The sequence below is a fragment of the Delphinus delphis genome, chromosome 9 (genome assembly GCF_949987515.2).
Source record: "Delphinus delphis chromosome 9, mDelDel1.2, whole genome shotgun sequence".
NCBI lineage: Eukaryota > Metazoa > Chordata > Mammalia > Artiodactyla > Delphinidae > Delphinus > Delphinus delphis.
In genome coordinates, this window is record NC_082691.1 from 37767038 (window position 1) to 37793862 (window position 26825).

At 37.0% G+C, this 26825-nt stretch overlaps 1 protein-coding gene across 1 annotated transcript in view; it reads right to left on the reverse strand.

Moving 5' to 3' along the window:
• Positions 1-9510: 9510 nt before the first annotated feature.
• The window catches only part of AHR (aryl hydrocarbon receptor), a 51708-nt gene continuing 34393 nt past the window's right edge, over positions 9511-26825 (reverse strand). The window contains exons 5-11 of the mRNA XM_060020416.1: positions 24256-24379; positions 23430-23560; positions 21791-21993; positions 20953-21062; positions 20194-20335; positions 17543-18791; positions 9511-14994 (exon numbers count right to left, since the gene is read on the reverse strand). Of these exons, the coding sequence (XP_059876399.1) occupies positions 14860-14994; positions 17543-18791; positions 20194-20335; positions 20953-21062; positions 21791-21993; positions 23430-23560; positions 24256-24379 (2094 nt within the window). The 3' untranslated portion in view covers positions 9511-14859. The remainder of the gene's footprint in view (positions 14995-17542; positions 18792-20193; positions 20336-20952; positions 21063-21790; positions 21994-23429; positions 23561-24255; positions 24380-26825) is intronic.

Consider the following 26825-nt stretch of genomic DNA (forward strand, 5'->3'; position numbering starts at 1 on the left):
TGTCACAGCTCCAGAAAGGCAGACAAGATGGAAACCATTATTCATAGTCATCATTCCTTCATCTTAAGGCTGCTTCTGTACTGAGCCAATCTGTCTCCTGTAAATGCTCCCAAGTTTAATTGGCCAACACTTTCTCCAAAAGCACTCATGGATAGCATGTTTCTCTTCAACATTTTTTTCTACATCACTGCATTTACTGATTGCATCTTTATGAGGATAATTTATATCCTACCTAAAAAGAATTTGTGGCAGCTGACACGAAAACTTAAAAGTGGTGACGTCTAGAGGGAAGTAACAGATGAAGCAGGAAGAGTAGTCAGGTAGAAGCATAAAAAAATTTGCCAGACATAAAGGCAGAGGGAAATTGTTGCACTAAGTACAAAACTGAATTCTGTGCTTCCTGGCAGAGCAAACAGGTAAATGAAAGAAATCACGCAGCACTTTGAGAGAAGAGACAAGTCTTTTTTCTCAGTCTAAACTCTAGCTTAGTTCTGCATCTCATTGGTGTCATTGAACAAAATAATGGACAGTGGACAGGGCCCTTAAGAGAAGTTTTTACCAAATTAGTTTGCCTTATAATAATAATAATGGTGGTGATGGTGGTCATGTTTGGCCAGGAAAATCTTTTTCCTGTTGCTCGAGTTTCCATGAGGAAGGATGAGCACTCCTAGCCTCTTGCCTTATTCCTTAATTCTCCCCATGGTAGAAAGCTTGGGTGGGTGACAGCCACTGTCCACTCTCCTCACATATGTGAAGCACACCTATCAGTGGCCCGGGCATGAGGAATTTAGTCTCTTTTTCCCTTTTTCTCTCTCTGGAATGGCAAGAGGCAGTGACATGGGAAAGTAGGCTGGCTCTACTCATTCAAAATATCCCAGAATAGTTTAAGGTCTGGATTCAAGACTGGGGAATGGAGTGGTCAATCCCCATTTGACTCTTCCAAGTTATAGTTTCTAGTAACGATGACATTTTCCCTGTTTACACTTTTTTCTTATTTCTCAATAGCGTCAAAATTCCAGTAGAATAGAGAAGTGATATTTATTTTTTTCTTGGTCCTTTCAGTTGCCCACCAAAATCTGTTTCTTCTTTTTCCACAGAAATAGAATTGTTGCTGGGCAGATGGTGGCAGCCAGGTGTGACCATAGGACTAAGTTCATGGGTACCGAATGTGGGCAGAAGCAATGTATGCACCTTCTGACTTAAGCTCTCAAAGATCCTTGGCCTGGACAAGGTCCTTCCTTTCCTTTCTCCTGGTAGGAAGAAGCAGTGGCTGGAGCCTATTGAGGATAGAAGAGCTGCCCCACCAGCCTGGGTGGCATTCTGGAGCAGAGCCCACTCATATGAGACAAAAGTCTATTTTTGAAACAACTCATTCTTTGATCTCTTCATTATAGCAAGTTGGTCTTTAGCTAATACAGACTCCAAAAACAATAAGAGCTAGCAATTCTTTAACACTTTTCTTGAGTTTTCTAAAACAAATTTTTTATTTTATATTGGCGCATAGTTGATTAACAATGTTGTATTAGTTTCAGGTGTACAGCACAGCGATTCAGTTATACATACACATGTACCTATTCTTTTTCATATTATTTTCCCATTTAGATTATTACAGAATATTGAGCAGAGTTCCCTGTGCTATATAGTAGGTCCTTGTTGGTTATCTATTTTAAATATAGCGGTGTGTACATGTCAATCTCAAACTCCCAATCCATCCCTCCCCCGCACCCTTCCTCCCTCAGTAACCATAAGTTTGTTCTCTAGTCTGTGACTCTATTTCTGTTTTGTAAATAAGTTCATGTGGACCATTTTTTTTAGATTCCACATATAAGCGATATCATATATTCGTCTTTCACTGCCTGACTTACTTCACTTAGTATGATCACCTCCAGGTCCATCCATGTTGCTGCAAATGGCATTTCATTTCATTCCTTTTAATGGCTGAGTAGTATTCCACTGTATATATGTACCACATCTTCTTTATCCATTCATTTGTCGATGGACATTTAGGTTGCATCCATGTCTTGGCTATTGTAAACAGTGCTGCAATGAACATTGGGGTGCATGTATCGTTTTGACCTATGTTTTTCTAGGGATATAAGCCCAGGCGTGGGAATTGCTGGATCATATGGTATAGCTCTATTTTTAGTTCTTTAAGGAACCTCCATACTGTTCTCCATAGTGGCTGTACCAATATACATTCCCACAAACAGTGTAGGAGGATTCCCATTCCTCCACATCCTCTCCAGCATTTATTGTCTGTAGACTTTTTGATGATGGCCATTCTGACTGGTGTGAGGTGATATCTCATTTTAGTTTTGATTTGCATTTCTCTAATAATTAGTGATGTTGAGCATCTTTTCATGTGCCTCTTGGCCATCTGTATGCCTTCTTTGGAGAAATGTCTTTTTAGGTCTTCTGCCCCTTTTTTGATTGGGTTGTTTGTTTGTTTGTTTGTTTTGCGGTACGTGGGCCTCTCACTGTTGTGGCCTCTCCCGTTGCAGAGCACAGGCTCCTGACGCACAGGCTCAGCGGCCATGGCTCACGGGCCCAGCCGCTCCGCGGCATGTGGGATCTTCCCGGACCGGGGCACGAACCCATGTCCCCTGCATCGGCAGGCAGACTCTCAACCACTGCCCCACCAGGGAAGCCGGTTGTTTGTTTTTTGATATTGAGCTGCATGAGCTGTTTGTAAATTTTGGAAACTAATCCCTTGTCGGTCGCATCATTTGCAATTATTTTCTCCCATTCTGTGGGTTGTCTTTTCGTTTTGTCTGTGGTTTCCTTTGCTGTGCAGAAGATTTTGAGTTTAATTAGGGTCCCATTTGTTTGTTTTTATTGCCTTTACTTTAGGAGATGGCTCAGAAAAGATACTGCTGCGACTCACGTCAGAGTGCTCTGCCTATGTTTTCCTCTAAGAGTTTTATATTATCCAGTCATACATTTAGGCCTTTAATCCATTTTTAGTTTGTTTTCATGTATGATGTTAAAAAATGTTCTCATCTCATTTATTACATGTAGCTCACCAGTTTTTCCAGCACCATTTATCGAAGAGACTGTCTTTCCTCCATTGTATAGTCTTGCCTCCTTTGTTGTACATTAATTGACAATAGGTGCATGGGTTTATTTCTGGGCTTTCTATCCTGTTCCATTGATCTATATTTCTGTTTTTGTGCCAGTACCATACTGTTTTGGTGACTTGTATAGTATAGTCTGAAGACAGGGAGTCTGATTCCTGGCTCTGTTTTCTTTCTCAAGTTTGCTTTGGCTATTCAGGGACTTTTGTGTTCCCATACACATTTTAAGATTTTTTGTTCTAGTTCTGAGAAAAATGCCATTGGCAATTTGATAGGGATTGCACTGAATCTGTAGATTGCCTTGGGTAGTATAGTCATTTTGACAATTTGATTCTTCCTATCCAAGGACATGGTATATTTTTCCAACTGTTTGTGTCATCTTCAGTTTCTTTCATCAGCATCTTATAGTATTTGGAGTACAGGTCTTTTGTCTCCTTAGGTAGGTTTATTCCTAGATATTTTATTCTTTTTGATGCTATGGTAAATGGGATTGTTTCTTTCATTTCTCTCTGACATTTAATTGTTAGTATATAGAAGTGCAATGGATTTCTGTGTGTTAATTTTGTGTCCTGCAACTTTATTGAATTCATTGTTGAGCTCTAGTAGTTTTCTGGTAGCATCTTTAGGATTTTCTGTGTATAGTATCATGTCATCTGCAAACAGTGATAGTTTTATTTCTTCTTGTCCAATTTGGATTCCTTTTATTTCTTTTTCTTCTCTGATTGACATGGCTAGGACTTCCAAAACTATGATGAATAAAAGTGGCAAGAGTGGACCTCCTTGTCTTGTTCCTGATCTTAAAGGAAATACTTCCAGCTTTTCACCATTGAGTATAATGTTTGTCATATATGGCCTTTATTATGTTGAGGTATGTTCCCTCTGTGCCCACTTTTTGGAGAGTTTTTATTATAAATGGGTGTCAAATTTTGCCAAAGTCAAAAGCTTTTTCTGCATCTATTGAATGATCATATGGTTTTTATTCTTCAAATTGTTGGTGTGGTGTATCACATTGATTGATTTGTGGATATTAGAAAATCCTTGCATCCCTGGGATAAATCCCACTTGATCATGGTGTATGATCATTTTAATGTATTGTTGGATTCAGATTACTAGTATTTTATTGAGGATTTTTGCATCTATATTCCTCAGTGATACTGGTCACTAATTTTCTTTTTTGTGGTATTGTTGTCTGGTTTTGGTATCAGGGTAATGGTGGCCTCATAGAGTGAGTTTGGGAGAATTCCTTCCTCTGCAATTTTTTTTGGAAGCGTTTCAGAAGGATAGGTGTTACCTCTTCTCTAAATGTTTGATAGAATTCAAACATTTGTTTGAATAGCCTGTGAAGCTATCTGGTCCTGGAATTTTGTTTGTTGGGAGTTTTAAAATCACAGTTTCAATTTCCGTACTTGTGATTGGTCCTCTTTAACACTTATTGTCATGTGCCAGTGTCTGTGCTGAGCACTTTGCATGTATTATGTCATTTGGGTCTCATGAAGAGCCTGTAAGGTAAAGTCATTACATCTTCTTTTTACAGAGGAAGGAATGAAGGCACAGAAGGTTAAATGAGCAATTTATACTACACATCTGGCAAGGGAGCAGAGTCAGAGTTCAAACCCAGTGCCCCGTGCCCTGAATCTTAAACATCATGGTGTCTTTGCTCTTTACAAGGACTTAGAACAGAGACTTAAAGGAAGGGTTTCAGAGCTATTTCCATGGAAAACCAGAATAATGTAACTTGAGGATAGAAAATGCTTCAGGTTTGGCATGCTCCCCCTCTCAAATAACAATCGTCTCTGTAGTCAAAACAGGAGGCAGTCAACAGAGGAAGGATGAACATTTTACTTGAAAGAGCAAGCAGAACCCATCAGGGTAAGTGCTGGAGACCATTCTCCGAGGGTCTCTTGTGTTTCTGCACGTGTTGCAAGCAGAGGCACTGACTGCTTTTGTTGTGAACCATCTTTTCAAGGATGTTTGTATAGTGAACAGTCTTAGGAGATAGTGACAGTGTCTCCTTTCAGAGTAAAGGGTCAGGCATGTGTACTGCTGTCATGAAAGATTTGGGTTCCCTAAGGTCAGGGTTCCTTTCCTGTAACTGCATGTGGGGATGTTTGTCTTGCCTTGTGGGGAACCAACACAAATGCTGACACTGGTTGCTGCTACTGTTGTAAGTTATCAAGTGCCCTTTGACTCTGACCCAGGAATCACATGTCTTTCTGCAGCTGGTTAACCTGTTGGCTTGAATGTAGGGTACAATCTCAGACCATTCACAGTTTACCTTGACAATAAGGTAAATTTTTCTATCCCCTTTTAAGTGCAATGAAACACTCGATATTCAAAGGTAGCTGGTCTGGATTTTCTACATGTCAGTTGGTTGAACAAGGAGGAAGGGAAGTGTCTTCCCAGACAATGGAAATTAACATCCTTGAAATAGATATTCATTTAGTCAGAATTCATATCAACCTAATTCTGAAACACAGAGTTCCGTCTCAGTTCTAAATGTTATGGCAAAGTCCCCAAACTAGATTTCAGTACCCTAAAATGTCAACAAATATGTGGTTTAAAATTTTTTGAAGATACAACCTGATGGGGAAATGGAGTTGAGATACATTTTTAGACTTTCCACAAGCATCAGGATATCCAGCTCTGTTGGAAAGGAGGGTGAAACTATAATTCTGAATAGAAGGAAAACAAAAGTTTCATACATAAAGATTAAAAAATAAAGTTATTTGAATATTTTGAGTTCCCTAAGTGGGAAATAAAGCAAACTTCTTGTGCTGAGGAAAGAATACTGTACCAGAGCTCAAGATAGGTGAGATCATTTTATCAAGTAATTGTGAGACTTGCACGGGATAGTATCTGGGCCTTGTTTTTTCTTCAAGCATAAAACGGGGTATGAAATACATCTCAAAGCTCACATCTAACATGGAAGTTAATGGAATCATAGACTCTCTGAAATAGAAGGAAACAGTAGTGAATTATTTTCTCAGCATAAATTCTAAGTGGTGTTTCTGGAGAGAGGAAGATCATTACATTTCAGATCAGCCTATTTCATCTCCAGACATCTTTCAATAACAGAGTCTTCTTTATATTGAGGTAAAATGTGTTAACTTGTAACTTTTATCATTGATCCTGGATTAACTTCTGGACCATAAATGACAAGAATAATCTCTTCCCCCTCACCCTTGCTAGCATATCAGTTACTTGAAGTAGGTCATCACATCAGAGATCACTCTGTTCTAATCTATTAATCCCTGATCCCTATAAATTCTTCTATATATGAGTTTGCGTTCCTTCCTAATTCTGGTTGGTCTTAAATTGTAAGCTGTTTCACGCAGGCCTGTGTACTTTACACAGGAAAACAGAGTTCTGTCCATTGCTCTTCCTGAAAAAGTTTGCTAGAGGTGGAAGAACTGGTAACAGAAACTGATCTCCAGGGGCTGTGGATCCTGTCCAAGATGGTGGCAGTGGGGTTGGAGATGGGGAAAGGAAGCCAGGGCTGGTTCTGCCTCCTGGAGTTTTAAAAGTCTAAGCTCATCAGCACAGGAAAGCTGATGGGGCAGACTTAAATTCTATCCAAGCACATGGTGATATCCTAGAGATCACATACCACGAGAGAAGGGCAGTTCACCTAATAAACGCGATTTTACTTGTCAGTTGGGAGCCAGAGGAGCAGCTGGGATCACGCAAGGAACAGTGTAGCCTGGGCAGGCCTCCCTAGTCTAATACTTAAATTGTAAGACTATCCTGGTGGTTTTCATATCATATCATCAAAGTAGCTTGTTAAAAATAAGATTCTCAGGCCTACAAATTGGATTCAGTGAGCATGGGGTGTCCACAAATCTAATTTTCAATAGCTCTCTCCATAGACAGAGATGCAGATGGCCCATGGACACTCAGTAAAATACACTGTTTCTGGTTCTTTTGACATCAGAGACACCAAATCCTGAGGACCCCACCATAGGTCCCACCATGATGGAGTAAAATAGAGAACTATTCAGCTGGATGCTTTAAGGTCAGCCTAGAATGGCCCCCTGTAGGCCTGGATGGCTAAATGTTTGTTGAATGAATGCTCCTCCCTGCTCCTTCTCTCTAACCACTCCCAAATCCTTGTTTGTTGAAACCATTTTTGTTTTCAATTTTGAAACTTCTCTCAATCCCTACAACCAGTCTCTCCCTACACGTTCCTGTCAGATCTTCGGTAGAAGTTTTTTTTCTTCCCATTCTGTCTTTTCTTACTGCAAGTTGGCAAATCATTCTTGCTGAGTTCCTAACTATAGTTTGAATCTAAAGTGTCTCAGATTATAAGTACAGAAGCAAAGAATTCCACTGTCCAGTGGGACTGACTACTGTGGTAATAGAGAGGGCCAGATGTGAGGATTCGGTTTGAGCTCCTAGAAGATGGAAGTGGAGGTGTTAACAAAAATGGTAGGAGAATCTCTAGACTCAGGAGGGAAAATGAGGCATTCAGTTTTGTTCAAAGACAATTTAAGGTGCTGGTAGGATATTTAAAAGAAAACTATACTATATTACATATGGTACCAAATACACCATTGGAAATCTGGGCCAGGAACTCAGAAAAGAGGTCTAGGTTACATATTGAGTTATACACAGTGATTCGATTAGGTGAGATTATAAAGAGAGAGAGGTATGGGGGAGGGTAGGAAAAAGGACACACATCGAACCTTAAAAAAAAAAAAAAGCCTATCTGTAGCAATATAGAAGGAGAGGGACCACGAGTAATCCAATCAGGAAACTAATTAGAGTACAGTGTTACAGAAGCCAAGGTAAGAAAGTATCAAGGAAAGATTTCTTGACTTAATAGAACATTTGTACATACAAATCGGTAGTAGTTAAATTCCCACTGAAGGTTTAAGCAATAAGAGGTCAGTGATGAAGAAAGCAAGTCGTAGCAAGCTGCTCTATTCAGATGTAAAACAGTAAAAATGAATGAGTGAATGGATGCATGGAAAAAGAAAAAAGAATCAAGTAGCAGTTTGATTTGTCCTTAGAAGAAAATTGATGATGCTTGCTGGAGAAACCAATACATTCAGTGACTGAAAATGCAAGAAAAAGGAGTTAAGGAAAATCTGAGAGGATAATTGATAGCAACATAAAAGTAAAAAAGGAGGAAACTGAACATTATATCAGACTTTTTTGAGTCAAGTTGGAGATAACGTCACTGGAGAGACTGAGAAGATGAAGATACCATGGGTGGCTGGCAGTGGGGGTGGGATAGATAATAGAAGGATGGGTTAACCGAAGTCTATTTATCTCTTATATAAAAGAAGTCACAAGGTACACAGACAGGGTTTCTTTGGTGGTTCCAAACATGTGGCTCCACGTCATGAGGGACCCTGGCTCATCCTGTTTTCAGTTCACCATCCTAGTTTATGGCTTCTATCTTCATGGTTCAAGAGAGCTGCTAGATCTCCATTGATCACACCCATGTGTGCTGGCTAGAAAGGAAAAGCAGAAAAGCAAAAATGGCTCCTTGCAGCTGCATTAGGTCTCTTTCAGCAGCCTTTCTGGGAAGTATCACAAAAGTTTTGCTTTCCTGTATTTGGCCAGAACTTTTATCAGCTACACCTATTCACAAAGGAGGCTGGAAGATATAGTTTTGTTCCCTCATTGTGATCAGAGAAATGTCAGGGTTCTCTTACAAAGAAGGAAGGGAAGATGATGGTGTTCGGTAACTGTCAGTTTCTGTCATAGACATGGTGAAACATTTGTGATGAGGCCATTATTCCAGTTTCGTCACTTTTTCTAGCAAAACTGGTTATCAGGAAAAGAAATGTTTTGGCCGGGGCTATGGACTGGAGTGGCAGTTTCCAAGAAGGAAGTGAGCAATTCCAGAGTACAAGCAAACATACTGCTGAAACCCGGATACTGAGGTCCAGGCAGATGGACTGAAAAAGCACACTGGGTACTCATGGGGCTAGAGATCACAAGGAACGCAGAGAGCTAGTTGAATAAAGAAGAAAGGAATGGGAAAGTGGAAGAAAGATGGTGTGATGAGAAGAGGAGATTTCAAGTTGGCAAAAATAAGGCAGTTACAAATGCTCAAAGTATGAGATGTGATTATTCTTGGCTGGAATGGAAAAATAGGTTATTATATTGATGTGTAGTAGTTATGGAAACAAGGCTAGAAGGATCATTGATAAGGATGATATCAGGACTTGAAAGTGGAAAGCAACACTAAACTAGAGACTAAAAACCTAGATATTCATGAGATCAGAAGTAAACAGAATGAGGAGTAGGGTCAATGTAGAGATTCACTTACAACTGAGGAGCGGTTGATTGGAAATCGCAGGGGAATATTAGTAATGGCAGACATTTATTGAGTACTTGCTATGTGACAAACAAGAAACTGTTTTTAATATAAAAATGATTTTTAAATTTACAATTTAGGAATAATTTTAGATTTACATAAAAGTTGTGAAGATACAGACTTTCTTCCCTTCATCCGTCTTCCTCTAAACTTAACCTCTTACATAACTGTGGTACATTGGTAAAGCTAGGAAATGACAGTGGTACAGTACTATTAACTAAACGTGATTCGGCTTTCTTCAGTCGCTCCACTAATGCCTCTTTTCTATTGCAGAATGCAATCCCACATACCCTGTTGTACTTTGTATTTCGTTGTCATGCCTCCTTAGTCTCCTCCGACCTGTGATGTCTCAACATCTGTTTTTCTTGACCTTAACACTTTAAAGAATACTCCCAGGAATCTTGTGGAATGTCTCTCAGTTGGGGTTTCTCTGACATTTTCTGATGAGTAGACTAGGGCTATGTGTGTTTGAGAAAATACCACAGAGCAGAAGTGTGCTGATCATATAGCATCGTATCTGTGAGAACACCACAACATAATTGATGTCAAACTCGATCTCTTGGTTAAAGGGGTGCTTGCCAGATTTCTACAATACAAACATTTTTTCCCCTCTCTCTACTGTATTCAGCAAGAGGCTGAGTTTAGCCCACACTCAAGGGGAGGGGTATTAAGCTCCATCTATTGGAAGGCATAGTTACCTATATTTGTGATTTTCCTGTAAGGAAGGTTTGCCCCCTCGTCCCCATTTATTTATTTCTTCAATCATTTATTCATATCAGGATGGACTCACGGATATTTTATTCTTTGGGTTGTAATCCAATACTATTATTTTTTTGCTCAAATTGTTCGTTTTGGCAACTGGGAACTGTTTTTACATAAATTATTTATTGAATCCCGTGAGGTGCCTATTACTGTTATCCTTATTTTGTAGAAACGGAAACTCAGGCTCAGAGAGTAAGAAACCTTCGCAATGATTCACATCATGTGTGTGTTGAGGCCAGGTGTCTTCAGAGTCTGTGTGCTTAGCTTTGCTGTGCTGCTCTTAGAGGGAAAGGATGCTCGACGCAAGTCAATCAGAGATAAGGTGTCTTTATTTCACCCTTTTTCAGAGGTGAGATCACAGATTTTGAGGGGATTCATCATAAAGGTAGTAGTTGCAGAATGGATGAGCTTCCAAAGGGTCAGTATGTAGAGAAAGAAACACACATGGTGGTCAGAACTAAGCCTGTTGCCAGGTGGGAGGAGAGGACAGTAGCTAACAAAGGCAAATGAGGGAATAAACAGGATGCAGGACAGCTAATGTCATAGAACCTAAGGGAGGAAAAAAGTTCATAGAGGGTGCAGGGCCGTAGAGAATCAGCCTATGGTAAGATGGAAGTTAAGTGAACATCATCAAAGCAGCGTAATGGGAAGAAAACAAGATTTCAGGAGACCAACATTATTTTAGAGAAAGGAGGCAAAGAAGTAATTTAATAAGAAAAGGGATGCAGAATCAAGTAATTTTTCTTGTTCCTGGGATAGAGGATGACCTGTACACAGGGGTGCCCATAGGAGAGAGAAAAGACTCTGGAAGAGGGAGACGGAGTAGCTGAGTGTATGAAAACTGGAAAGGAAGGGTGCTTGTCTCTTTTTTATTGAAGTAGAGTTGATTTACAGTGTTGTGTTAATTTCTGCTGTACAGCAAAGTCATTCAGTTAAATATAAATACACACGTTCTTTTTTACATTCTTATTCATTATGCTTTATCATAGGATACTGAATACAGTTCTCTGTGCTGTATAGTAGGGCCTTGTTGTTTATCCATTCCAAATACATTAGCTTACATCTGCTACCCCCAACCTCTGGATGTAGAGAACAGACTTGTGGTTGCCAAGGGGGGGGGGGAAGGGATGGAGGGGCAGGTTGTGGTTAGGGAGAGTGTCCATCTTGGAGGCCGGGGAGCTTCTCCTTCTCCCATGTTGGAAGTTGGCCTAAGAGCAGACGACAGTGGTATTGTGGAGGTAAAAGTACAGACACACTTACGATGTGCTGTGGGGTTTTGATGGTTTCAGTCGTATTAGTGCAACTGGAAGCATGGTCCTCTGCGGACACTGGGATAAAACTTGAGACATTCCCTAGTCTTGTGAGTAGCTAACATCCCTGGTCAGTGTTTGACAGGCTTGGTGACAAGGGGGCAAGTTGCAGTCATTCATGCTGATGAAGTCATTTGACTGAAAGTAGGGATCAGAAATATTATCTGGATTTTTCTTGACTCTTTCAGATCAAACGGTTGAAACTGAATATATTGTGCACGTAGGCAAAAGACAGTGTTAGTCTTTCTCAAATATTTAGAATTAAGTATGTGCTAATTGGCTATGTTTTTATCGACTTGTTGAGAAAAATACCTAATGATTAAGAATCAATGTAAAATTAATGTAAAAAATTGTTACTAGAATGAAAACTTTTTCCCGGGAACTTCTTTTCAACTCTAACTGCAGAATTCTTGGTGAGTGTTTAATAGTTATGAATTTAACACCAAAGGCTTAACATGCCATTTATATTTGTTAGAGGTGTAAGTTTGGGCAATACCTTTTCTAATCTAAGCATAGAATAGAACATGGGTTGTTTAAATTTTTGTCATAAATATTCTTAAAATATTGGCTATCAAAATGGAATGTTGGATTTTAATCTGAGATACAAAACAAATACCACTAGACTATACTACTGATAATACAAGGTTTAAAACAACATACATTTCAGAAGCATTTTAACCTATGAAGTTACTTGAAGTGTGTTTTTTTTTTTTATATTCCTGTCAAGGCCAAAATATCCAGGGGCAGAACTTTATAAGAAGTTTATGAATTATTGACTTAACCTATCCTTAAATATGAATTATTGACTTAACCTATCCTTAAATATTGAAGACTGCTTTCATCTAATATAACACTATACTTTAAGTACTCACTTCCTTTATATGGACCAGAAAGAAGAATTTGCCTTAAAACATATTATTCATACCTGGTGATTATTTTATTACCATATATATTATTGTGTACAATTTTTTGATAATGAAGGATATTTATTACAAATCATATTTTAAACAAAAATGTATTCATGGCATATGTAAGCATTAACATCTTGAAGGAGAGAATACCCATGAAAACATTTACCTCAAATTTAGTAATACTGAAAAACACTAGTTTGAGCATAGCAATGATTGAAAGCTATATAATACATTGGAACACTGGTAAGTCTTCAGGTACTGTAGGAACAACCTGGCATAGGAAAAAGATCAAATGAGGCACATCACATCCTCAGAAGTGCACATCATCTAAAAATAAATCCCTCAATACAGCAGTACACAAACCATTCTTCCTTTGTTTGGCACTTAGCAGTACAGACAAAGGTGTATTTGGTTTAATGTGATTTTACTATTCTTAGATAAATTTTAGTTACTTTTATAGATAAAAATATACAATATTGCTTTAAGTTTTTTAAATTTTATAAGTGTATACTTGATTGTCATTATATTCACAATTTAAAAAGCCTATTTTTTCCCCCACTAAACCATTCAGTAACATGTGGAAGAGATTAACAAAAATGGTTTATATGAAGACTTTTAATGAAAGGTTTAAGTGTGAAAATGGAATATTAATCTGGATCACTGGTCTAAATCTTTAGTGATACCTCATGCTGGAAACAAATTATGAAATGTTTTAGACAAATTTATTATTTTCAACTCTTAAACTGATTCTACAAGTTCAAAATTTTGTCTGAAAATGCATAAAACTGATGTAGATATTTTGTCTGAAGTCACTTTTATATACGTTAATTTACTAAAAAAATAACAAAAACATGTATTTTAATACTACATTTCAGTGTGGGATTCCATCACGTTTTTATATAATACGTGCAAAATGTGTCTGTGCCTTTCCAGATGTCATATTTAAATAAAAGAAAGGCAGATGGTGGCACTTTTAAGTTACCTGAGGATGGTTAAATTAATAGCCTGATTAATTTGCCTTATTGATAATAGAGGTCATCATATCAGAAACAACCTAATACTTGAAGTTAAGAGAACTGCATGATTGTCTTTTTCTTAATACCAACTTTTGAAAGAAGTTGGATTCATTATTTGCTATCTTAAAAAGACACACTGATAAAATATGTTAAGACCCAAACAAATTATTTACGTGCATATATAAGGTATGCACTATTTTTAAATGAAAGAAAATATTTTACAAATAATTTTGTTCATTATAAACTATACAATGCACCATTCTTTTCACTCATACCAATACTTTGCACCAAACATTGCTATATTCAATCTTAACACTCCTCAAATATGAGAAAAACAGTTTCCACTATACTAAGAAGTGAAATTTATAGTGAACATATTCCAACATCTTAAAGGATCACAGATCTACAACAGTTTTTAAAGAATTTATACATATTGAAATGGGTGCTTTACTTATTAAAGAGCTAAAAGTAAAGCTGCTTCTCTTCATTTTAAGTTAAATGCTGTAGCATTTAACAGCAGATTCTTTACACTGCAACATTCAACTATTAAGGTGGAGATTTTAGTAAAGCTAAATGGTGGTATATCTCTTACTTCTGAAAACTGCTGAAATTTTAGTGCTGCTGTCTTATTTGTATGATAATTAAAAAATAATTTGGAAAGACATCTTCCCTTTCAAAATTTTTCAACATAAGGCACACGGCAACATTAAAGTCTAGAAACGACGAGATTAAATAATTAACTTTTCAACCATTTTTTGCCCTTTACCTGAAGAAAGTGGGTGAGTAGCGCAGTTAAAACATGCCTGGATTAATAAAAATGACTGAATTTAAGAAACACTGATAATATTTGTGTGCAGAATGTTATTAATTTTAAAAAGAGAAAGTATATTTTATATAAAACATACTCATACAGTGTTATAGGTAGAAAAAATTGTGAGGCACTTACATTACCAAGGAAGGAGGAGAGCACTGAGATTATCTTTTTATAAAAGCACCGAACCACTCATTTTAACATCTGAGATAAAAGCAGAAGCTACAAATAAAAGAAAATAGTTCATATTTGGTACACTAATAAGAATGTTGTTGAAGTTCAAAACTCGAAGTATTTCATTTTATTCTGACAGAAATAATTCCAACAGAGAAAAAGTTCTTATTTAAAAGTGTCATAATGTCCCCCTGAATAAGTTTTGTATATTCTGTGGTATCTCAGAATACTATAAAGTGTAGATTATTTCACTCCTCTGTGGCAGCATACTTTCTATTTTAATGATGGTAATATATGTAATTAACTCCTCTTATAAAATCATTAAAATTTGGTTTGGAAAAACAGTGAGAACTACATATATCAATGCCTCCACGTGAACTTGCTAACATCCAACAATGACAGTTTTATTACTCCCTAATAATGTTTCACAAACGAATTTAATCAAAAAACCAAGATGAAAAGTGGGCTTGGAATTACAGGAATCCACTGGATGTCAAGTCAGAGAAAGGTCTGGCTTCTGACGGGTGAAGATGGGTGGTAGGCTGAGTGTTATTTATGCTGTTTAATTCAGCTGGATAGGTTTCATTTAAGACTCCTCCGTTCTGAAACTGAAAACAAACAAAAATTGCAATGCAACTCATTAGAACAGATCCTTCGTATAGCTTAAGCCGTTAGATGTATGAAAATGTATTTTTAAAATCTTTGTCCTGGCTTCCCTGGTGGCGCAGTGGTTGGGAGTCTGCCTGCCTATGCAGGGGACGCGGGTTCGTGCCCCGGTCCAGGAGGATCCCACATGCCGCAGAGCGGCTGGGCCCGTGAGCCATGGCCGCTAAGACTGCGCGTACGGAGGCTGTGCTCCGTGGCGGGAGAGGCCACAACAGTGAGAGCCCAGCGTACCGCAAAAAAAACAAAACAAAAACTTTGTCCTGCACGTTGTTAAACTTCAAATTCCTTTCCCGCTGTTAAATTTTAAATCATTCAGTGAAGACATACTGAACATATATTCTGTATTAGTTGCGTTTACAGCCTTTTGGTTTCTCTCTTACATGGTATGGATGAATAATATCATTGTCTCACTGCAGATTTGGCATTCCATACACTGAGAGAGTACTTGATCAGTGAACTGCCTTTGGTTTGGATAGGAACTGATGGATCAGAGAGTACCAATCGTGAATCACAGTAACTGTACTCTCTGTCATAAGTAAGCTTGTTTTGACCAGATTTTATCTAAAAGTTCTAGGTACCGATGAATTAATTACATTGAAGATCACTACACTGAACTACAGATAACCTAGAACCTTCTCAAAGGAGGTAAGTTTTGATTTGCAAGAGGTTTCTTAACATATTACACCATGGGTATATGATTGCTAGACCCAAGTTTTTTAATTCATAACATGCTTTACTACTAAAATTACTGTCCTAATTATGGAAATAAGTTACCAAAGTAAAATACTTGCTCTTGCTGTGTAACAGTGAACTTAGGCTGATTTCCATAACTGCTACTGAAAAAAAGGAGGGATGACAGAGATACCTAGTTCTGTAGGATTTTTACAGATAAGAGAGCCTTTTGTATTTTAGAATATAGTTAGTGAAAGTAACATTATAATCATACCCTTAATTGCTTTGAATGACATCTACCTTTCTGAAGCCTATGTAACATTAGGTTTCAGTAATCAAAACAGACTGCTTCTAAACTTCGTCGAGTTTTCAAAAGGAATATAGTAAGTGCCCAGAGAATGGTAGGTTTTGCATAAATTACTCTCATCAGTCATAATACAATGCACATCAGCAATTCTCTAAATATACTGCCTACAGCAGTGCTGTCCACCAGAATATAATGTGAGCCACAGATGGAATTTTAATTTTCTTTAGTTTTTATAACTCCTAGGGGGAATATATAGGTCTAGAATTCTTATCATTCATAAAGAAGTAATACAAAACAGTGGGGGAAGAAAATACTGTAAGGAACTCATGCTAATGCAGGCCCTGTTCAAAATGTAATTTTACATAATTAACTTGTACAGCAAACTGGACAGAAGTTACCTGCCCAGGCTTACTTCACAGCAGTGTTGTGAGATAGACTGTAACCAATTGTTAAATAACTGAAGGAAGTCAGGAATGAGGATAAGAAAAACTTTCACAGACATTTTCTATGAATAAGCTCATATATAATCAGACAAAACCACGTGTATAAAAAGGCCAGAAAAACACAATTAGTGAAAGAGAGTCAAGTAACATTTATAAACTATTATAATACATAGTCTTATAACCAGGATTCGCTTCAAAACTAAACTTAAATATACGGTAAAATGAACTAAATGTTTTCTAATGGAAAAGCATAAATGCAAACATGATGTATTCCTGGGTGGCCGAAGAGAGCAGCAATCATCAGCACGTACTTTTTGTTTTTTTTAAGTTTCCACGATGCTAGAAGGGTTAGAATGACACATTTAAATGAAGACAAAGCATCCAGCTTGAGTCCCCTGATAGAAAGCCAGCTGAGATACCCTTTTTTTTTTTTAAAGAATGCCACGGAAAAAAACTATTCTACCTTAAAGGATAAAATGAGGATCTGGCAGGTCACAGAGAGCGACTGCCAGAGAACACCAAGGAAGCCAAGTACTGAATTCCAGAGATCATCTAGGACAAAAGCCTTTGAAGGAAGCACAACTATATTGATTTTTAACCCAATTTCAACAGAAATAGAGCCAATATTAAATAATAACTTTAAATAGAGTATAATCGATAAAAACATTGAATCACTATGTTGTACACCTGAAAGTAATTGTAAATCAATTATATGTCAGCAAAAAAATTGAGCTTTGAAGAAAATATCTTTAAAAATTTAAAAGGCCGTATTTTTAAAAATCAAGATTATACTTTTAACTAATTTCACCTGGTTGTCACTTAAGGCCATGTTGCTTTTTTCCTTGATTTCTTTCTCCTTTCAGGTAACTATGATATACTTGTATTACTAACATATTAAAAAAGTACTGGCTTATAAAAAAATAGATAAAGTTTAAAATGCTCTCTCACATGAATGCTACAGATAATAGATTAAAATCAGTCACTGACGTAGAAAATTTATAACTTGGTTCGATTTATAATGTACGAAGAATCATCTAAAGGGTTTATTCAGTTGAATAAAACTCTTACCTTGTTTAAAAATGCCTGCGGGCCTGGCATTGTTGGGTTGTACTGCATCTGGGCCACATGGCTGTGCTGAGCTTCCGGCTGGCACTGGTACATTGACACAGCCCCGGCGTAACATGTCTGAGGAGTTACTATGGCTGACTGTGGATTGAGTCCGTGCCTTTGGCTTTGAGGAACTTGTAAACATGTGACAAAGTCTTCTAAATTAGAAGAAGTTGTAGGGTACGGGGCTGGTTCAAAATCCCCGATGGGAAAGTCTAACTGTGTACCCTTAGAATGTGGCGGCAACACAGACTGACCACAGGGAATAAAGTTCTGTGCGTAAGGCATAGTATCAATCTCAGATTTGTAGGGCAACTCTTGACTGGTCCCAGGTACGTCTGAAAAGACATTGTACTGCTGTAAGTCTTGCTGAGGACAATTAAAAGGCACGGACTGGTTCGAGTTCCAGTTTGCGAACATGCCATTAACTTGCATATGCTGCATTTTCTGACACAGCTGTTGCTGCTGCTCCACTGCTCTGTGCTTCTGATGCTGCTGTAGCTGCTCTTGCTGTTCTAACTGGAGGTGCTCCTGTACCATGCAGCTTGGGTTCAGAGCCATGGACTGTTGCTGATGGTAACCTGAACACCCCAAGGCCGACTTATTTAAAGAGTCTTCGACGTAGGTCAGAATTTCATCTGTTAAGTCAATATCTCTGAAGTCTTCTTCACCAGAAAAGTCAGTTCTGAAAAATTCCTCATTCTGTTCCATGTGTTTGATATCTTCAAAATCGATGCCTAGGTGTTTCATAATGCTGTACAAGTCACTGTTTCTATTATGTGGAAAGAGCCCTGCGTGATCTCCAGAGAGGGTTGGGTTCATTTCCTGAGACTGGCCAATCTGCTCGTGTTTCAGGATATTGTCACTTCCCACTGGTGCGACATTGTTTTGCCAATTACTGCACTCATTCTGAGAGTCATTGAAAAAGTCTCTTTCAAAAGGTGTACTACTTGAAGCAGGATAGCGATAAATAGATTCATCTTGTTGCATCATGGCATTCAGGAGGGAACTGGGATTGAGGGAATCCTTACTTAGAGCTGACTTGGTAGCAGAATCTTTTCCACCAGCACCATTTTTAGTCCTTATTGGTAAGGGATCCATTATGGGAGGAAAAGGGTTGGTTACCTCATATAAAACAGCTTCTCCAGTGGTAAACATAAAAGGCAACTTCAGATTTCGTTTTCGTAAATGCTCTGTTCCTTCTTCATCTCTAAAATTGGGCACAAGAAAGTTGGCGTATGTTAAGGAGAGTCGCATCATAAACATTTCAAAATAAGAAATTTTAGAAAAGAAAAAATAATAGCAAGCAAAATACACTGTAGTTGAGTTTCATAGCAGGGAACATGAACTTTGAGAGAAATCTTTCTGATGATAAGTACTTAAAATTGTTTTTCAGACAAATTTAATTTAGAATTTGTCCAAAAATTTAATAATAGTCATTAATTTCACACTCAGGTTCCATCCCTACCTGAAAAATGGATTACAAATGGAATAAAGATCCAAATGTAAAAATGAGGCTCATGGAAATAAAATATAAAACCCAGAAGCTCTAAAGGAAGATTGACATATGAAAATTAAAAATGTTTGCATGGGGAAGGAATTCATAAATCAAGGCATGGAGAAAATGTCATAGTTATAGGTTCATATGTACTACACAGAGTGTATATATGTAAAATTTAATATCCATATTAGGTAAAGAGCTCCAATGGATTTCATAACCATCCAATGGATCTCATAACCTCTTAATAACTGATAGAACAAGCAAACAAAAATATCAAATGTATAAAAACATCCTTCCATTCTTATAAACAAATTTTCCCATGGGAATTGACAACTGATTTCTAAACTATTGATATAGAAATGTAAAGAGCCAAGATTATCTTGAAAGAGAACAAAAATTCTGAACAAACGAGATGGCGGGCATACATCAAGATATCAAGGCATATTAGGGTACAGAATAGTTAAGACAATGTGCTTTGGTCTAAAAATAGACAACCAGACCAATGGAACCCCAGATACAATCCCCTGATTGAAATGCAGTGCAGTGGGGAAAAGATGGTCTTTTCAAAAAACCATCTTTCCAATAAATGTTACTAATCAGCTAGATATCCATATAAGGGAAAAGAATAATCTTGATCCTTACCCTCAAAACCACATACAAAAATCATTTCGCCAGACTGGAGAAAACATCTGCAATACAAATATCTGACAAACTACTCACTTCGAGAATATATGAGAAACTTAAAAATCACTGCCTGCTTATTAGCAAACACGCTAAACAAAGCACTATTATGTTTTTATTTTATTTGACAGATGGTGCTGGCTTTTCATCTTTCCTTCATATACCCAGGATAAACCCTTGGAGTTTTCTTTGATTATTCTCTTTCTGTAGCTCTACATACACAGTTGTTCAAGAAAGTCTGTTAACTCTGTTTTCTCAATGTCCTTACCCTATGCCACCTTCTTTCTGTACATATTACCTTTCAATTTTTATTTCCAGTGTAAATTCTCTTAAAGTTTATTTTTAGGTTTTCATGAAGGACAATTTATAAACCAAAGTGTTATTAAAATAAAAAACCAAAACATGAAATGTTCTAGGTCTTTGTACTTACGTTAGAGGTCTCTGAGTTGCAATGATATAATCTGGTCTTCCATTCTTATAAACTAAGCGTGCATTCGACTGCACCCAGGTCCATCGATTGTCTTTCGTAAGAAGCCTGAACACTATCATGCCAGTCTCTCCAGTCTTAATCACTGAAACAAAAAAGAATTAAATTATCAAATCCAAAATCAACACAATAATCTCTGTAATATTTCTAGATGTAATTCACATATCACCAAAGATGATAACTATGTTGACGACTTTTAAGCACAGTATACTAAAATGTATCAAAATACTTCTTCAGCATTGCTATTGTTTCCTGTTTCATACTAAATTTATTATTTAAATGGTTCAAGGAAAGATTAAGTCAGACAATTCTCGTAACACATGAAAAGAGAGTATAGAGTTTGGAGGGAAAATTGTTTTCATTTTAAAAAAAAGGGAACATTTCCTACAGCCTACTATTTTACTATACAATTTTAAAGCATAATCTCTATTAACATAAATTTTAGAATTAAAAATGATGCCATTAAAAAAACTCCTGAGCAAAAACGTGGGCAAAACGGTCATTTTCAGAGTAATTAAACTACTTAATTCTTGTGTGGCAGCTAATGAATAGAGTGTAACTCAGGCTAATCATAATTGTGTGATACTAAGGAGACGTTTATCCAAATAGTTTCCTTAAACACATTACATTAGTAATAATTTGAAACACGTACTAGAGCGTAAGCTGCTTTCACAGCCAAGCTCATAAGAAACTACAACTTACTCCGGATATGGTACTCAGCACAGTAAAGCATATCAGCAGCATGAATAAACTGATATCCTGATCCTCTCATGCATAGCTCTGCTTCAGTATAGCCTAAAACAATTCTTCCTCTGTTTAAAAGAAAGGCAAAATAAGAATGCAATTAAAATTTAACAAAAATGAAGTAGCCAACATCAGTTCACTAGTTATATGCTAGTTTCTGTACTATGTTGACATTCAGAATTTCACACTAGCAGGTAGAAACACACACAGTTCTGTAACTGCTCTCTTTTGCTTATGGTTGCAAATTTCACTTTTAGACTGTTTTCTTCTCCTGAATAAAGACCATGAAAATTATTGCTAAAGATCAGTCTAACAGAGTAGATTATATAGGTGAAACACAAAATCTCTAATTAAATTCTAGAATACCTATACTACATTTCTATACTACATTTTGAGGGGCAGGGTTTCTCCAACCTGTCTGCATTTGCATTATTAGGAAGGAGAAAAGTAGCAACATGCTTTGGTTACTAAACTTCTAGGGCTAAAAGTCAAAGTTTGTATAATTTAAAAATGTAAAACAAGCCAACAATAAATGTCATCAGGATACCGAATCTTATATAAACACATCATCTGTATAATACAGAAATTGTGTCAAATATTGTAAAATAAAAAGATTTGTGAATGTGATGAAATTTTATTTTAAAAGGCTATGCTGTAAAGTATGAAATAATAATAGCTACTATAATAATAAACAATACTATAATCAACACCATATGGAAAATATATACATGCTAAGACACACTTACTGCAACAAAATATACATTTGGTAAAATAAACCTGAAAAGGTTTCACTTACTTGGCATCACAACCAGTAGGTGTAAAGTCTAACTTGTGTTTGGTTCTAAAGATGAAATTTTTGGTTCGGATTTCAAGTATGGATGGTGGCTGCAGTGGAGTAGCTATTGCAAACAAAGCCAGCTGCGGTGGAAGTATTGATCCATCTTTCCCTTTCTTGTTCTGTCCGTGAAGATACTTCAACCTCCCTTGGAAATTCATTGCCTTAAATAAACCAAAAAACAGTTCATTAAGATTAACGTTTTAAAATGGTTCCTTTTTAAAAGGCTCCATCAGGGCCATTTCCAGTGTTCTTGATAATTCCATAAAAGTTCATGAGGCTATCAAATGTGACTTGAATTCCTTTCTCCCCAGAAAGCCCATTAAAGATATCCTAAAAGGTAGTATGAGGGCTATCCTCAAGGGATTCGTAAGTGAACCACTCAGTGCTTTAATAGGTCACAAAAGGAAGACCTAATGGTTTTCTGACCTTGCGGCTGCCCTACCATCCACGCCTAGCACGGGTCCGTACACGCTGCACACTCAAACTCTATTTCCTAAACGAATGAATAGTGATAAAGCCATCAAGTACATATTAATTTTCAGATATAGTCTGTGGACTAGTCCACAGCTCAGAGTATATTCAAAATTCCTAGGAATCTTTTATACAGAGATAAAACAACTGTTTAAAAACACTAAAATGAATCATAAAACCATACAAAGAACACAGAACTCTATTAAAGAACAATTTTAGAAGACAGAGGAAACAGAGACAATTTAATCACGACCATGATCAATCTGGCTGCTTAAAACAGTACCAGGCCAAGGGATGATTCTGACATCAATATGAGAGCAGCACAAGGGAGAAAAGGCCCAATTACACAAAGAAATTCCACCTAGACATATATACTAAGTGATCATCAATACTAGCAAACTAGCTCAAAGCACAGTTCTAATTCGGGGTCAGCAAAACTATCTTCAGGAATAAACACACCAACAAAAATCATCGTTTGCTAATAGATTTGATCATCTGTTTCCAATTCCTGATAAGTCACAAAAGTAATATGCAACATGCTTTGTCTCCTTCTGTACCTGGTGGAGTGCACAATCTTCAGGACACAGGCACCTGACAGGCCGGGCCGTCTCTACTCTTAGCGTCCTGCCTATGCTGCTCCCTGGCCATCCTACTCAGGAGTTCACACTATTCAAGAGCATTTCATACTAGAGGAGGATCCTGCAATCATGAAGACACAACCACTTTTTTACACGGCAGTTATTCCAGCCATGCGGAAAAGGCCGTGATAATTTTTCCATTTGGCAGGCATTAAATCCAAGGAGGGTAAGCAGTCTGCTGCCAAAGAAGTGCTATATAATTCTCTATCTTACACCTAAAAAGTCCAAAAAAAGGGGAAGGATAGAGAGTTCCCTGTTATTCCACTAGTCTTTGTTACTGCATCCTAAAGGATAGAGATTTTGAGTTATGCAAGATATTTCTAAAACTTTAGAAAGATTTTAAAAAGTTACTGTCCTTTATAAAATTATTTAATAAAGTAGATTTTTATAACCCAAACTCAAATACATTCAAATTAAATTGGTTTCACTTTACTTTTTAATTTTCTAAAACTTCATAGTAAATGTCAGTAAAAGATTTTGCACCTTACCAGAAAACCAGATGAATTATCCAGCAGACACCTTAGTCGGCAAACGAAGCACCTTTCCATAGACGAAGAGTTCTCTGGAGGAACCTGGTCTGGGTTATAATAGACTGCTGGCTGTGAGAGGCCATTAGCTTCTGTAGAAATAATAGCAACACAAAGTTACTTTCATTTTGCTGTAAAATTAAGTGTTTGAATAGCTGAAATTTGTGTTAGTTTCTAAACCGAAGTCTGTATTTGGATTACAAAAGAAAAATCGCTTTCAGAAGGGGAGCTAATGAAAAGAAATGAAAACTTATTGAATAACATTTTCACTACATAGAACTTTACCTATTCGGCTGTTTTTACTTCTACTGAGCTATCCTGTCAACAATTTCTATATTTTCTAAGCCTTTTCTTCTTTTTAACATTTTCACAGATGTGTGAAAACACTGCTTGCATTAAAAGAAGGTTTTTTTATCCTTGCATATGCTAGTCTGCTTTTATATTTGGTGCATTTTAAACACAGAACAATTCATACACACTCCAGAATCAACCTTGTACATTCCTTCCCCCTTTCACAACAGTGTAAGAGTTCTTTTTATACAATATATTAGTGAGTATATGGGTATACTTTGTCACGTGAAATTCATCAATGGCTGTCATCTGTCAAAATCCTCCTTAGGTCACCAGGTTCCCTGTGACCTGGCTCTGGCCCGCAGCCAGAGATTCATGTCTTTCCCCTTCTCCCCAACGTTCACCATGGAGTTTTATGCCCCTAAAGGTTCTCTGCCTTCTTTCACAGAATTATATCAAAAAATCCCCAACACTATCTTTTGGTAAACATTCTTACCATCCATTTTTTGTCCAGAGTCCGGACACTGTGAAGGGTTTAACGCCCAGTGCAGCTGGCGCTGAAATTCAGCTCGGTCTTCAGTATGGATCAGTTCATACACACTCTGATGGATGACATCAGACTAAAGAAAAAAAAAAAAAAAAAGGAAATTAACAAGAAGTACTGATTTTTTTAAAATGGGGCTTACTAATTTCAAAACCTTGCTAGATTAGTGGGTGCTTGTTAGTGGTGATGAACGCAAATGAAATGCTTGCAAAGCTCTTCAGGAATCCAGTATAGGAAAAGCCAGAAAGAGACTAGCACTGTAATTGACAAGTCAAAAGTTATTTGCCATCACTTCCCTGTGTGAATGCTTTTCAGTCAAATAAGTCACCTTCCCACTCCTTAATTGCAGCACATCAAGTTCTGCTGATTTTTATCTATTTACTGATCTTTTAAAATCCTCCTTCTTCCACAAAACCTTGTCTGAACATCCAGCTGCATTTGACTTCTCTAAGCTTGATAGTATTATGTATTTCCTTCACTGCTCTCTAATAATTTTCCTTATATGAAATTTTTACTTCTAGTAGATTCCATAAAAGTAAGGGATTATGCCATTACCAGGTCAGAATCCCTCCTTCACCTCTTGCTTCTCAGCATTTACTACAGTAAATGGCCCTTCCACCAGAATTGCTCTAACTTGTTTTTATTGCAACTCATGGCAAGAAATATTTTCTTTCCATCGTGTGTGTGTGTGTGTGTGTGTGTGTGTGTGTGTGTGTATACACACGTGGAAAAAAGTTTAACAGAACACTTCTTTTATGTGTAACAATATTTTTAAAATTTATTTTTATTGGTGTATAGTTGCTTTATAATGTCCTGTTAGCTTCTACTGTACAGCAAAATGAATCAGCCATATATATATATATGTATGTATATATATATATACCCTCTCTTTTGTATTTCCCTCCCATTTAGGTCACCACAGTGCATTAAGTAGAGTTCTCTGTGCTATACAGTATGTTCCCATCAGCTGTCTATTTTATACATAGTATCAATAGTGTATATGTGTCAATCCCAATCTCCCAATTCCTCCCACCCCACCCCTTTCCCCGTTGGTGTCCATACATTTGTGCTCTATGTCTGTCTCTATTTCTGCGTGGCAAATAAGGTCATCTCTACCATTTTTCTAGATTCCACATGTGTGTGACAATATTGTGTTTTCTATTTTATTTCATTTTAAGCAACTAAAAGGAATGATTGATGGTGATCCACTATATCAATTTCATAACCCACTAATGAGTCACAAGATGCAGTTTTAAAAATGGTGCCATAAACCACCACCAATGTCAGATATGAATGTTTTCTTAAAGAATATCCAGGTTATATGCATATATGAAGAAAAACAGATTGGGAAACAGCTAATCTTTCTGATTTCTTAACTGTTATGAATCACATCAAATAATAACTAAACTAGTTATGTAATTAAGTTGCAACAGGCTTTTCCATGGACATTAGTATATTTTCTTTAAAATCCAAAAATACTTAAGTTAGGCTTTGTGTCAGTAGCCAGATTCCACCACTTTAGCTATCTGGACTTAAATCTTCCTACGAACTTTATCTTCTAGCATGAAGTCATCTCTATGCCATCCATTACACAGTGCCAGAGTTATCTTCTGAAGTATAGATTGGAGCATACACGTTCCCCTTAACAAAAAACATTTAGTGGCTTCTATAGTGTGTATGACATAATTTAAGCTTCAGTCTATATAACGGTGCAGACAGGGCCATTCAACCATCAGTCTTGGCATCACCTGGGAGGTTGTTAGAAATGAAATACATGGGCCCCACTCTGACGTACTGAATCAGATTATATGGGAAGGAGGCCCATCAATGTTATGACATCTTATGAAGTTCTTCAGGTGATTCTTATGCACATTAGAATTTAAGAACTACTGATACATAAGAGTAGTTAGCATTCAAGTGTACTTACAAACTTCTCAAATCATATTGGATGTTCTTGCCCCTCAAATATGCTGAACGCCTTATTACTCCATTTATTCACTATACACTCAGTAACATTAAACCAAACACGCTCACCTCCTTCAAGGCCTTCCAACCTACTGTCTACATTACGTCTAGCTTTTCTTCTCTGTGTTCCCTCCACAATGGTCCACCCATCCGGAACCTACACTTTCTTTAGGTTAGCTTAAATACCATTTCCTTCAGGAAAGCTTCCATAATCCATACAAGTCAGAATTAAAGGGAGAAGCCATAGTATTTTGCTCATACCTTTACATATCACCTCATTCATTTCACAGTTGTCATATACCTTCCAGTATCCATAACTAATTTGATGGTAAATATTCTCTTGTCTGCCCCTGTCCAAACCCTATCTGCCCCTTACCCTAAAGTTTCATATATATATGAGTTCTTTATAAGTGGAAGAAGAAACACAAAATCCATGAATCACATATACCCTTCAGAAAATTATAATGCAGATTTTTAAAAGTATAAAAATATATTAGCTGCAAACATATATTGTTTTATTCTATAGCATGTATTTTAATTACATTTTATATATACAA